Source organism: Lissotriton helveticus, chromosome 9 (genome assembly GCF_964261635.1).
Source record: "Lissotriton helveticus chromosome 9, aLisHel1.1, whole genome shotgun sequence".
NCBI lineage: Eukaryota > Metazoa > Chordata > Amphibia > Caudata > Salamandridae > Lissotriton > Lissotriton helveticus.
The window spans coordinates 495,941,474-495,955,723 of NC_136070.1; the positions used below are offsets into that span (position 1 = coordinate 495,941,474).

The 14,250-nt window shown below is 44.2% G+C and overlaps 1 protein-coding gene across 1 annotated transcript in view; it reads right to left on the bottom strand.

Moving 5' to 3' along the window:
- Window positions 1–14,250, bottom strand: part of PRKCH (protein kinase C eta) — a 667,780-nt gene that overhangs the window by 34,315 nt on the left and 619,215 nt on the right. The window contains exons 11-12 of the mRNA XM_078660335.1: window positions 6,327–6,465; window positions 701–889 (exon numbers count right to left, since the gene is read on the bottom strand). Of these exons, the coding sequence (XP_078516461.1) occupies window positions 701–889; window positions 6,327–6,465 (328 nt within the window). The remainder of the gene's footprint in view (window positions 1–700; window positions 890–6,326; window positions 6,466–14,250) is intronic.

The following is a 14,250-nucleotide window of genomic DNA, read 5'->3' on the forward strand; positions in this document are numbered from 1 at the left end:
TCATAAAGCTTATGTGATGTTTTTACACTTTGAACAATTACATTTCTCAAATTTGGCAATGTTTGGGACATTAAATAGATCGCAAAATAAATAAGCACTGGCAAATTCAATTGGGAATTGGCTATCAGAGTTTTTGTTGTTTTGCCTGTGCTTGTTTTATATCATCATTGCTTTTGTAAAATGTTATTGTTGTGGAAAGTACCATACCACTGACAAAATATAACAAATGCCTATAAGCAAAAATATACTTCTAGTTTCAAAAACATTGTGATAGTAGCCTCTGTCATAAAGGAACAACTTTATGTGTAGGTGTGCTGCTGTTACAGAGCAGAATGGTATCATTTACAGGAAGTTAGTCAATGTCTGAAGTGGGCTGGCCCACCGCCCTGTGCTACATGCTGTAGTAAACAGAAGAAAGATATGCCTGAAACAAGAACACACCAATGGATGAAGAGTGCTTGTTGAAAGCTCTTATAAGTATATAATAAAGATAATGTTACTAAAATCAAAAGGCCTTGTCTAACCCAAGACCTAAAAAGGAAGACAATTTGAAAAACACAAACTTTCCTCATTCCTTTCCATTCTAACATTTGCATTTCCACCTTTTCCTTCTGTCATGCAGTGTTGAGCTGACAGTTTCTCTACGCAATATATTTGTTTGTGGTTTTACATCATTAGCAAGGAAAATAGACAGACTTACGGCTTTTAAGATCCCAGCTGCATCTTGAGGGAGCCAAGCAGGATAGACAACTTCATCGTTGAGAATGGCCTCAAAGAGATCATCTTCATTCTCAGCCTCAAAGGGCGCATGACCACACAGCATTTCGAACAACAGCACCCCCATGGCCCACCAGTCCACTGTGGCACCATAATGCATCTCCTTGAGAATCTGTATGGGGAGAAATGCAGCTTTACTATTTTGCTTAAGGTAACATACAGACTAGTTAACTAAAAACGTAGTGATAATTATCAGACAAAGCAAAGTATATGGGCAAACATATTTACCTCTTAGGTATGCTTATTTCTTGATTTTGTCTTTATAAAATATGCTCTTTCATCAAGAGAGTATAAATGGGCTCACCTTACTTATTAGTAAAAAAAAGGGGATGGGGTCATCTTTGGACAGTAGGAGTGACAGCACCCCAGGCCAATCCAGCTGAATTTCCAGATACCATCGCCCGTAAGAATGAATAACTTCTGCCTTAACTTGTATGTTCACTCCTTTGTTGATAGAAGTCCTGGTTAGTCTTTATCTGTGTGGTTGAGGGGGCACTCGTGTGTGCATCCTTTTGAAGAGTCCACTGTCCAAGTTGTGTTCATGGACACACTATTTCTTCAGCAAAGTCTACCCTATTTGTAGGAACGTAGGATCTGCTTCTTATGGTTACTCCCACTTTTTGCTTGATGTTACACTGTTTTGACTAGTCTGACTGGGATCCTGCTAATCAGGACCTCAGTGGATCTACTTTTTAATTAAAAATGTTATGCATGTACTTAGGTACACTGCAGATTGGATACTGGGGTACCCTTGTCAGTCCCTAGTATATGGTAACCATGTACCCAGGGCATAGGTACCCTAGAGGCCTCCCATGGGCTGAACCAGGTATTATGCCACCCATGAGAGGCCATGTAAATTGGAACTACAGGCCTGCCGTTGCAGCCTGTGTAAGATGGTGCATGCACCAGTCACTATAGGTTTACTATATCTATATGTCACTACACTTAAAACCTATCAGTCACCCCTCTAGAAGGCCTTTACAATCCTGAAGGCAGGGTGCTGGGTTTTATGTGAGAGGGTGCCCCTGCATGAGCAGAGCCCATCTGCAGCCTTCGGAGACCATTCTCCCTGGTTGTCGGTGACGCAGTCAGACATATAGGTAGTGCATTATATACTTGCGTAAAATACTATCTCAAAAAAGGCTGCAACAAAACATGTGGTGTTTGGTATAAAACACCTCGGAAACATACCTCCCACACCGGTTTAACCGGTGTGGGAGGTAAAATTCCACCCTTCTGAAGCAAGTTTCGTGGGGTCACTGGTCTTCCCGGTACCATCCTTCTCGATCCAGGTAGCACAAAATGGTTGTCGTCGACAAGTGACACATTTCTGCCCTCCTGCTGCTGAACCAAGCTTGAGCTGGGGAAGGCAGAACAATAGGCATTCTGTCACAGGGAGGTATTGGGGCTGGGTGGGTGTACTTCCAAAGTGATACAAAAGGGGATGATGGACGGAGCGTTTGAGCAAATCAAACACTCACCCTACTTCCAAAGTGCCTGAAAGTCTGCATCCGTGGCACACTTGGTGTCCCTGTGCATAGTCCAGTTCAAACCAATCCTGGGAGCCGTTGGCTCCTGCTCTGGCATGAATCTGGACAAAGGACATGGGAGTATCCTCCCCACTGTCCTCATCCTCCCCTGGGAGGGTCCCCATATTCTGTCCAACCCTCTCCCGTGGGTACAAAAGGGCTTCCCTGGCCGTAGGACTCTAGATTCGACGTGGACAAGATTCTGATCAAGAAACCACTGACCTTCGACCGTCTGGACACTCTGGACCTCGCTGGACTTCGACTGGGCCCGACTGTCTCCCTCTCTGTCCAAAGCATCGTCTGTGCCCTTGCACCACACAGGCTCCGTGCAGGACCCGTGGAGCATCAAGGACAAATTAAGTATCTCCCTTGGGGTGAAGGAGTCACTCCCCTGCAGTCACGGACACCGTAATGCAACTGCTTTGTCTGCTGACCCTGAGCTCCTGCGGACTCCGAAGGCTCCAGCAACACAAGAGGTGGGGTCCTATGTCCCTTGAGGTTGCGCTGCCCTCTCACCAAGTTTAAGGCCAGTATTCCTCGTGGGGACTGCATAACCCGAACCCATGTGCACCGCATACATTTGCAAGTGCATAAGCTTGTCGGCATCCCCCAACTAAGTGCATTGGGCTGTTTATAGCCCCAATCTCTGCACACATTTCATACAAAAGACTATGGCCTCCTTGCACTCTGTGCCTGGCAAGCTGTTGCTTTGTGAAACTGCTAGAGGTCCCCTTGCGACTCCTGTGCCTTCGGCCTGTGGGTCCATTTGAAGGACAATACTGCTTTTCTTGGGCTACCTAGTTTATTTAGGCCTGCCCCCTCCCTGTGCTGTGGAGAGTCTACTGGTCCTTGCTGGGCCAGACCATGACCTTCCCCGACCTTCTTCGTGGGTTGCTGCTGCCAAGGCTTGTTGATGCTCCTGCTGGACACAGATCCCTCAGCACTCGACATCCTTTGTGGGACAGCTTGTATCTGGCTCCTGGTCATCTTCGACATCTCCTGGTCCCCGTGGCTGCAAAGTCGAGGTCTCCCTCTTCACACCTGAAGCACCCGACATCGGTGGGCATTCGTCTACCGAGCCTCTGGTCACTCCAGAGTGACCCAGACTCTGTCTCCTCTGCTTTCAGGCTCCTTCCATCAAGAATCCACCTGTGGGTACACAGGACAGTTTTCTTCTTTCCAGGAGTGGCATTTCTCTGAAGACTCCCATTGAGAACGACAGCGGTTTCCGATGCCACTTCGACCCTATGCTCCTGGCTTCCCTGGGGTAGGTAACTCTAGTACTTCAGTATCTATGGGTGGGGTGGCTCTCCAACCTTCTTTGTTCTAAAGGGTTTCCTGGTAATCCACTGGGAGGGGTCCTTAAACACTAAAACTGCAACCGCGACTCTCCCATTGAATTGTACGCAGCACGCTGTCTTGTTCTCACACTGCACCCGTCCTCCGTGGGGTCCCTCCTTACTCACCTTGGGGGGTTTCTTGGGGTCCCAGTGATTCTACAACCTCTAGACACTGTCTTGACTCGAGTCGTGATTTTTAGCACTATTTTAGTATATGGTTTGTTCTCCCCCTGGAGCCCACTGTGTATTAGTGCTACTTACGATTGTTTCTGTGCTACAGTATTGTGTGCTTTGTGTTACCTGCATGTAGCAGATACTGTGAGGTATTTAAGTTGTGTTATAATAATAAAGACATATTTTTATAACCACTGTGTGGTTCTCCTTTCATTTAACCAATACAATAAGATTGCATTCTGGTAAAACAAGCTGCTTAATGTTCCTTCAAGACTAAGCCTGAAGGCTGCTCTCCACAGCTACCACTTGGATAGCTTTCTAAGGCTATCTTTGACCTCTTAAATCACCATAAGGGTTGTTTGGACTGGTGCAAGGTGCCCACTTTAATTAGTGAACATAATATAAAATGCCAACTTCTCACACTATTTTTCAGAGATGCTGCAGGAAGTGTGGCAGAGCGAAGGTAGCCTTCAGTGGGTCAATCCCTTTCCCGCTATGTCATGGGTGTGGCTACTGATTATCGGCTCCGATTGGGTATACCAAGCCTCTCCACTTGGTGGAACAATGCAGAGAGGCTGGAGGGTTGAGGTACACTTCCTGCTGCCTCAAGGGAATACGTGGGGACAGCTTTCCAGGGCCTCATCAAACCCAGAGCACTCAGTCGCCAATTTTAGGTAAAAGTAATTTATCAGGCACTGGTGTTACTGCTGTGGAAGGGCCAGGGAAGGGGGGGCAGTGTCTTGTTGAACATCCACAGCTAATGCACTGTAATGCAAAAACCCAAAAAGGTAGGCTTGCACCTTCCTCAGTGAGGAACAGGTAGAGGGGGCGTAGGGTGGCAGACCACAGTAAATGAGATACATGGGTTCCATGAGCAAAATGAACATCACAGACTACAAAGTGCTCGTTCTCTGAAGACATACACAGGTTTAAGAGCTGTTGCTGCGTTTCCTTGCCAGGTCTTAGGTATCTCAGTACAATCTGCCTCTAGTGTGCTTGGGAGGGCCATGGCCTTCCAAGCATGTGATGGGCTGGTTGCAACTGCATGAACCTTCAACATGGATGCCAGAAATGTTCGATAGTAATACAAATAACGTGTTTCGGTTCAGAGCTTCACCCAGCTTTTCTGCCATTTGTAAGTGTTGTAAGCAACAGATCTTACTATAACTCGATGGTGATCAATTAACCACCCTTAGATAGATGGAAGACTGTATCTACCTTTCTGGAATTATAAATCGCAACCTTCAGATAAATGAGGATGTCATTTTGTTAACAGGACCCTCCTGAGTCCTCACTCTTGGCTAGTGCTCTTTTCAGTTTATCAATACAATGAATACAAGTCGTATCAGCCTGAGACTTTTTACTATTGTTTTATTCCATGCTTTGTAAGGTTGCTTTTTTCTGATTGCTTTGAATTCACCTCGGTACCCCAGTTTTATTCCATGACTGGAGAGCATACACAGAAGCAGCCGCTTCAATTCTGTCAGCTCCTCCCACTTCCTTTTCTGGTTGGCTGAACCCTTCATGAGGGAAGGGGCAAGCTTCGGGTCTCAGTGGAAGACCTGCTTCAGCCAGAGGATGGCATTACTCCTATGGAGAGTCCACGTCTCCTCTTTTTCCTCACACTGCTTTACTTTAGGATGCAGAAGTTAAATGTGGTTTACCTGGCTGGTGGGTGTGTATCGGTCGGAGTCTTCTTTCTCTACAGTCTGCGACACTCTGTCCTGTTTACTTCTACTGGTGCTACTTCGTTGAACATTTATGGACCTGGCCAGCACTGGTCAACTTGTTGTTTCTTATCCCCTGCTCAGGCTCCTTCCTTTTTTTTAAATTAGTATGTAGGGGATCTACTGAAAAGAGCCTGGAGGAGGGGTGGGTACATTCTGACTAGCTGGAACTAGGCCCAGCCTGGAACAGGGAGTCTTCTAATCTGGAACCTTTTGATGAATCTTGGATGGCTGATAATCTATTCCTCCTGTTTGCCTGTATCCACTTACATTTTCTTTGACCACTGGTCCGTGTTATAACATGGTGCTCCTTTTCTCCCTGGTGGTGGTTCTTCCATCTTTTTCCTTTTCCATGGATTTTAAAGTTTGTCCCTAATGTGACTTAGTTTCATCTGCCAGGGACTCTTAGAGTATTTGAATAACTGGTATTGAGGGTCATGGGTGGAGTGTTGGTCCCTTTGACTCCAGTACCTTGAAGTTGTCATTAATAACACTTTTCTCACCCATTCTTATGGAGGATAGATATCAGAATTTTAGTATTTAATGCATATAACTTTAGAATTATTGTCATATTTATTTTCTTTCTTGTCACATTGGGTTTCATATTATTTTATTTGTCTGCTTTCTTATATTTGCTGCACTTTTGTAACCACTGTAAAAACATTTTTACCATCTCAACATTTAATGCACAGCACTTTGGATTACAACAGACAATACATTTAGTGAATGAAAACTTATTTAATTATCCTAAATAATTAGACTTGTTACTTTTACTATACCTCAGGTGCAATATAGTCAGGTGTGCCACAGAATGTTGTGGTTGTCTTTCCATCAAAGATACCCTCTTTACACATTCCAAAGTCTGCTAACTTGCAGTGGCCTTCATTATCCAGCAACACATTATCAAGCTTTAAATCCCTGGAAAAAAGCAGACATATTTCTAAGAAACTATGACGGTTTCAATATTATGCAATAAAGCATACTGTCTGAACACTCTATTGAATAAAACATACAACTGTCAAATTACATTGCTGTGGGAGAGGTTTCATGGCTGGATGCAGAGTAGCTGCCATGTGAAAGGCATGCAGGTATTTATTTGTGTCTGCTCTTTCTGCACCTAAAGTGATAATCTGTAATTGCACTCCAACAAATTCTTTTCTCCATTTAATTTTGTGCAACATTTTTTGACCCAGCTAATTTTTCATGGTGATATCACTCACATAGAAGGCTAGAAAATAGATGTGACTCCAGAGAAAAAAACTGAATATACATTCTAAGATCGGAACCACAGTTGTGATACAATGCTTGATTTTTACCTTGACTACTTTTGCTAGCTATAGAGCTCGCTCCACTTTTCCCCTGCTAACCATCGGTGAAGTGTCTGTGCTCCCCCTGATTGGCATATTTAACTTACCTATTAAGTCCTTAGTATCTGGCGCCACAGTGTGCTAAAGGCCTGTAGGTAAAATGCCACTTACTGTAATATATTGGCAATGTAAACATGACTGCAGGCTGATATTAAATCTAATAGTCGCTATCTCCATCAGTAAGCATCTACAGAGTTCATTTACGACTTTTAAAAATATTTGTTGCAACTCCAATTAATTGGCAAATTCGGATTTCGAATAAATATTTTAAAACTGGTACTTTAGAAAGATGAAATTAAGCCCCTAGAAGCTCATTTGCATGAGCTTCCAACTGTCACTCAGGAGCTGTATAGCTCCCTGATGAGGTGTGAACTTGCTCCCAAAGCTGAGACAAAGGCCTTGGGTGTGGGGAGGCATTTTGTTTCACTGGCAGGATGACCATTTGCGCTGTGCCAAGGAACTTAATTAACTTCAGAAGTGTAAACACTATCACAGGCAGATGCAGGTATAACCTGGGCCTGCCCCTTTCCTTTGCCCAGCTATCCAGTTAGGCATCATGCCCAGAACCGTTTTTTGAGTGACCCACAGACAAATGTTCTACCTTGTTGGTTTGGGGCACAGAAGGGCATTTGGTATTCATAACAGTAAAACACACAAAACGTACTACAAAAGTTGGTATGGTCACCCTGGGGACTATTATCCCATACGTTAAGGAGTGGTCATGAGTTTCGCCCAACCACAGACTGGCCCTGGGTATAAATGTGGGCTGGAATTGCTGTTGATGATCTTAGAAGAGCCTTAAAGACCAAACATGCTCTCCTTCTTGTATAAAGGACAAAGAAGTGGACTCCAAGGGTTATAAGGCCGACGTATTTGGGCTACAGGGACAAAACAAGCTTCAATTGGCCTTTTTTTCTGCATACTGAGCGGATCATTTCCAACTGGACTTGCCCTGTTCCCTGCGTTTGGCCTCTGCAGGAGTGAGCCTTGATCCCCAAATACCTGGACCCTTGGCTGGTGTCACAGTATACTCCTCCTGAAGTGTAACAAACCTGGGAATCTGTGGGGTACCAGGAGCAACCTAACAAGTCAATCTGACAAAGGTGCATTGCCGCTGAGCTATAGATTCAGGGTGCTTCTGCTACATTCTTCTCCAATGCAGCAAATAAGAGTCAGCTAGACCTCATGAAAAAGGTATCTGGCCTGTGAAGCCCTTTTTCTGCTACAACGTGCAACCTTCCCCCACTGGAAGAATCTGATCTCAAAAAAAGTGACCATGTCCGAAGGTAGAAATCTTCAACGGGTGAAGAAACGAAAAGTACCTAGCCAGCGAGGGATCTTCTCTGGGTGTGGAATTCAAATTTCTCCCTCTTGGAGCTTTCCTGCCAAAAGTCCAAAGCTTCACTGAGACCTCGTCCAGTGGCTATCTGATGATGTGGAACCCTCTTCGGACACAGCCTGCTGCCTTGCCCTGCTGAGGATTTTTGACTTCCATTACAGAGACTAAGAGATTGATTACGATGTCGTTCGGAAAGCATTCAGACTGAATTGGTTTCGCTTCCGACCGAATCGGATTCTGGGAGTCCGACCGACCGATTACGATGGTTCCGAATACCATTCGGTCGGACTTCCATTGACTTCAATGGGAGTCTGGGTTCCGATCGACTACACAGGCTCCCATTTAAGAAATGGGTGGTTGGGAAACATTGTGTACTCAGTGGTGGGCACCCCAAGTTGCCTGCCTCACTGTGTATGATGGGAAAGGGGGGACTCATGGGCACCCCCACAGGCCCGAATTGGAGGCTCCCGGGTGAAGGGAGCCTGCTACGGGTCCCCAAAGTCAGCTTCCGACAGCTGATCTATGTTGGAGCATCCGATTAGGAAAGGCTGTCCAAATCCAACCTCCTAATCGCTTGTTCAGATACACAGTCCGTAGACCTGTATGAGTCAGCTCAGAAAAACTCGCTTTCTCCGAATGCCATTGTGAACCGAGTTGGACAGTCCAAACGCTTTCTGAGCATCATGATCGGTTGTTCGGAAATGTTTCTGAATTAGTTGGAAACAAGGCTTCCGAATCAGAATAGAACAAATCGAATGCCGTTCGGAGCCTTTCCGAACGACATCGTAATCGACCCCTAAGTCCGAAGGTAAAACTTTTAACCGGATGAACCTGGTCCTTGTATTTTGCTCTCGATCCATCGCGATCAACCTTAAACCTTACCAATGTCCTGGTAAAACCCAACCAGATAACCGTAGTTGGCGTTTAACACTTTTTGGCTTTATTTTGAATCTTAAACTTGAAAAACTCATAAATCCAGTTCTAGCAGTGGCGGTTTTACCGTTTGGGCGGTGGGGCGTTGCCCCACTAATAATTTTTTGGCAATTCAATTTACAAGAGTTAGTTGTAGTTGAGTCAGTTGTCGATCACACGCACCTTCGATCAATTATATTATAAAGCGGGAAGCGCTCTGTCGTGCTGCAGCGTCACGTCATAACATCACGTGACCAGGCCTGCACTCTCACTGTGTCAACTACTACGGCTGGGCCTGGCCTGGCACAGTGCGCACTGAGCATGTGGGGTTTGACCGGCTGCCCTTTCTGCAACTAGCAACCCTGTGTGATTTTAGAAGCAAGCATGGGTGAGTACGGGGTTTGCGCACCTCCACGGACCCCAATGGTTTGGAAATGAGCAGCGTTTTTTTCGTGCTCAATCCAATCCTGACGCTGCTCTCTTCAGAGAGCAGCTCTCCTTTGAAGAGAGCAGCGTAATGATTGGCTCTGCAGCATGTATTGTGATTGGCAGTCTAGTTTGTCTTGACTTGCACCGCGGGGGTGGGAGCATCCAAAGTGGGGCAATGCCCAATCACTGTAATGTATTGCGATTTATATAGCGCACGTATCACCCGAAGGCATCAAGGCGCTTGCCTTGGGAACCCACCCTGGCTTTATTCCCTGTGAGATAACCCCTACTGGGTATCCCCAGGGTGAAAGCCAGGCATCCCGCAGCGGGTGGGCCGCCGTAGTGGAGATTAAGCAACTATTGCCCAGAGTTGCAGCGTGGGACCCCATGATTAGAATAGGCACCGAGGCGAGAATTATCGAGTCCGTGGACATTTTGGGCTCAGGACCCTGCCGCGTCGGGAATTGAACCCTGGTCCCAGGCCAGACCTCTGCATCAGGGTCTGCCACTCTAATCAGTGAGCCACACTCCTCCACCTTAGTGTTAAGCCATTACATGATTGGATATTGCTGCCTGCTGGGCAAATCGGGCCGGCCAGTCACTTCCTCCTCTCTGCACGAGACTAGAGCACGTGCAGACAGTCGACTAGAGTGAGTGACAGACATTGTTCGAGATTCAAGAAGACTGTCTACTACTACTGTCACTGAGTGACTGTCGACCACACACCTAACGACAACGACTAACGACTCGTAGAGAAGAGTGACTGTTAGCACAAGGTCGGTGTGTAAACTTAACTATTCGTTCAATCCCCCATTGTGTTTTGTGCACTGACTAGCCTAGGGCAGTATTTAGGGCAGTATTGGGTCTGTCCAGACTCCAGAGGCGGGCGGGGGGAGGTTTACAAGCAGAGGACACTCAGGTGTCTGAAGATTATTGGGAGCGTGAGATATTCAGATCGGTAATACTTATGTGGTGGTTCATGACTTTCTATATGTCAGAAACGTGCATTGTGATTTGTCTGAGCTCCACGGTAGTCGAGTACATTGGTGACTCTGTCAATAGATGGCTGTTCTTAGGAAAAAGGATTGTTGGTGTAACTACGCGTTTGTAAAAATGTGTATTTGCTCCCTCCTATCTGAAGTTCGACAAGGAGTAATTAGGCAGAGCTCAGAGCCTCATTGTCTTGCTAACTGTAGTTCATCTAGAAGTCTTGTTTTTCTGTTCTCATTGTTGCCCACTGACAGTGGGCAACGATGAGAACTGAAAAACACACTGATAGCATTAGCAGGGGAAGACTGGCCTTTAACTCAATCTGGTTATTTTCTTGTCCCACCCCCTGCCTGATAGGCTTTTCGGCTCGGTCATTTTCCTGGTTTATGGTTGGTCCTCCGCTAGTTTTGAGCAGCTTCATCACATCTCTTCACAGTCACCCTTATTGGCATATCTAAAGGTAAAGGCCCAGACAAAGTTTAAATTACATTTTGGGGAATTTAGTGTCATGCTTTTGACCACAAGCTAGTCATGTAAGAAGAGGTTGGCTTATTATCAGTTTGAGATGTCGTAGGAAGTCTGACATTTATAGAGACTGCTGCATGGTCAGGCCACATTAGGCTTGACTTCGTGATTAGGCTTCTTTTATTAGCGGCAGAAAACCTAATGTGGACATGGATTTTAAAGATTGTGAGCTACTTGATTGGTGGAATCATCAAGATGGAAATTAAGACTTCCTGGAAGTAAAAATATGTGCTTTTTGCAGAAGGAAAAGTTATTACTAAATTCTGTTTTTGGACCCAGATGACAATATATGAATGCGGCAGAGAAGGAGATGGTTGGATTGATTTTAAGACTAAATATTATTCCCTCAAAGCATGAGAATTTATCTTGTAAAATGGGGCAGGAGAAAATTGACATTTAAACGAGTGTGACCGCCTCCTGTTGTCTTAATAGCAAAGTCACATCTAGCAATATAAAAATCAGTAGTAACGACAGCTGCTTTGTCATGGCCTGAAAACCCACACAGCCATGTTTCTGGACGAAAGAGTATGTTTGATGTATGAGAATTAATGAATTCAAATATTTCAAATGTATGTTTAAGTAAATAAATACCTTACGTTGATGATATAGAGGCTTGCATATAACAGGCGTGATATGCAATAAAAATGCTTTGCAAAAGGTAAAGCTTGGGTCTATTAATTGTTGAATTAGAAAAAGGCAGAGCTTGAAAGTTACAGGAGCATTTCATATAAGCTAGAGACTAGTTTCTTGTAAGTACCCCATGTGTGGATGTGTGACACATGGGGTACATACAAGAAACTAATCTGAGGCTTTTATCAAACGCTCATGAACAGCCTATACTCAAACATAGCATATTTTTGGGCATCTGTTGTCTGGATCGATTCCGAAGCAGATATCTTACATTCCAATTCCAAGATTCACTAAGATCTTGCATTCATTCGACTCATACCTTAACAAATAAGACAATGATTGTGCAATGGTGGTGGGTAGAAATGTCTGCACATCTTGACTCTGAAGTCACAGGATGAATCTATTTTATGTATGATCCGAGGCCTGGGGTTCTTTTATATGACACCACTTTATTAATGTAATAACTGCACTTTCACAATTGCTTTATTAACCTTCCTGCTTTCTCAAATTTGCTTGAAAATGCACCATTTGTCCACTCTTTTTTCAAAATATTCTTGGGGGGAAATCCCCCGGAACCCTCCTTAGGGGATTCAGGCTCGCTCGCTACGCTCGCTCGCTACGGTGCAGTACGATTATCTTTTTATGCTCACCACTTTCAAATGTCACCAGCCGCCACTGAGTTCTAGTAATTGGATTTTTGTTGTTTTGGTGTCATTATATTTATTAAAGTTTTTTTGTTGTTTTGGTGTCATTATATTTATTAAAGTTTACTCTATTTTGTTAAATTATTTTGGGACTTTTCTTGCATTGTGTTTTGACTTTATTACTGTTTGAGTACTGCATAAATACTTTACACATTGCTTCTAAGTTAAGCCTGCTCCAGCTACCAGGGGGTTAAGCTCAGGTTAAATTAGTGACTTGGGCGGTTCACCGGGACAAGGATTGTGGTTATTATTTGAGGTGGGTCCTGGAAAACAAAAAGGCGATGAGTCTATTGGTGAAGTAATCTCAACCACTGGTAATTACTCTGAGCCACAATTCAGTCCATTATTTTTCTGCCCACTTTCCCACCTCAGAGAGAAAACAGCCATATGCAAATCAGCCTTTGTCCTGCTCCAAAGCAAACAGCCCAGAATGATTTGCAAGCGTTGGTCCTTTCTGAGCTGCAGCACAAGCAACCCTAGATAGCTTACAAACTATTTGGGCCTCTTCCAGTTGCACCAGTATGGTGCAGCTGGAGTCCTAGGGCACATTAAGCCTGGGACTCATGCCTGGACATACTCATCATACTTAGGGTGTCTCACTGAGGAAATCAAAGTGATTGGTAGATTCCTTCAATTACTTAGCCGCTGATAATTACTCTGGACCACAATCTAGTCCATAAATTAATCAGATAATGGAAAGCTACATTAAACGTGTGCCTTTTCTCCAACATTACATACTTAAATCTAGACACCATAAAACTTGCATTAAACTTTTGAGGTTCAACTGTGATGGTTTCACCTTCATTGACAGATCACAAGCGTTCTACAGCCACATGCATCAAGCTAAAAACTGGTCGCAAACGGGCAGATTCTCATCATCCCAAATGCAAAAATTGCAATTTAAGGAATCTCTAAATTGAGATTCCTTAAATTGCGATTGCATTTAAGGAATCCCAAATTGAGATTCCTCAAATGCAATGCATCAAAGTAAAAAAATTAGCGATTTCGCTAATAGGAGTGGCAAATTACCATGAAGTTGAACTTCATGGTAATTTGCAAAAATTTGAAAAATGCACTTTTGTGCATTTTTCAAAGTTTCATGTTGCGCACCCACATGCCCTTAGGGCATGTGTGTGCACAACATATTTGCACAGATCAATTTCAGGGGTGCAACAGGGTGTGCTTTTGACACCCTGGCACCCTTGAATTTGCATTCTCAATTGCGATTCTCTAATTGAAAATCGCAAATTGAGAATGTCTTCCCATTCATTCCTATGGGCCTCTAGGCCCATAGGAATGAATGGGGAGCTATTCCTTAATTACGATTTGCAAATTGCGAGTTGCAATTAAGGATTGTTTAGAAATCGCTATTTTGTAAGTGACTTCTACATGCATAGGCTTTTGCGATTCCTTAATTGCGATTCCTTAAAAATCGCAATTAAGGAATCGCAAAAGCCAACATTCATGGATGTGCCTGCTAGTCTTTATTCTTAACGCAGGCTTGCAGTTTTCATTTGATACTTCTCAGTCTCGCCAACTGATGCCTCACAAATATATCATCAGGAAATAACAGACTTGGCAGAACTACTGACTGTCCAATGGATTGCTTCTCTTCAGCTCCATTAGTAATAATCTTACGGAATGCCTTCACAAACTCCTGCCTCTTCTAGTGAATGGGCAGAAAAAGGAATAGCAATGAATGCCCTGTATGTGTTTTAACCAAATGTAGCTTCCCTTAAATGATCCATTTTCACTTGTTATATTCGGTCTTCTTGCTGTTGAACCTCTTGATCCAGTCTTGCTTTGC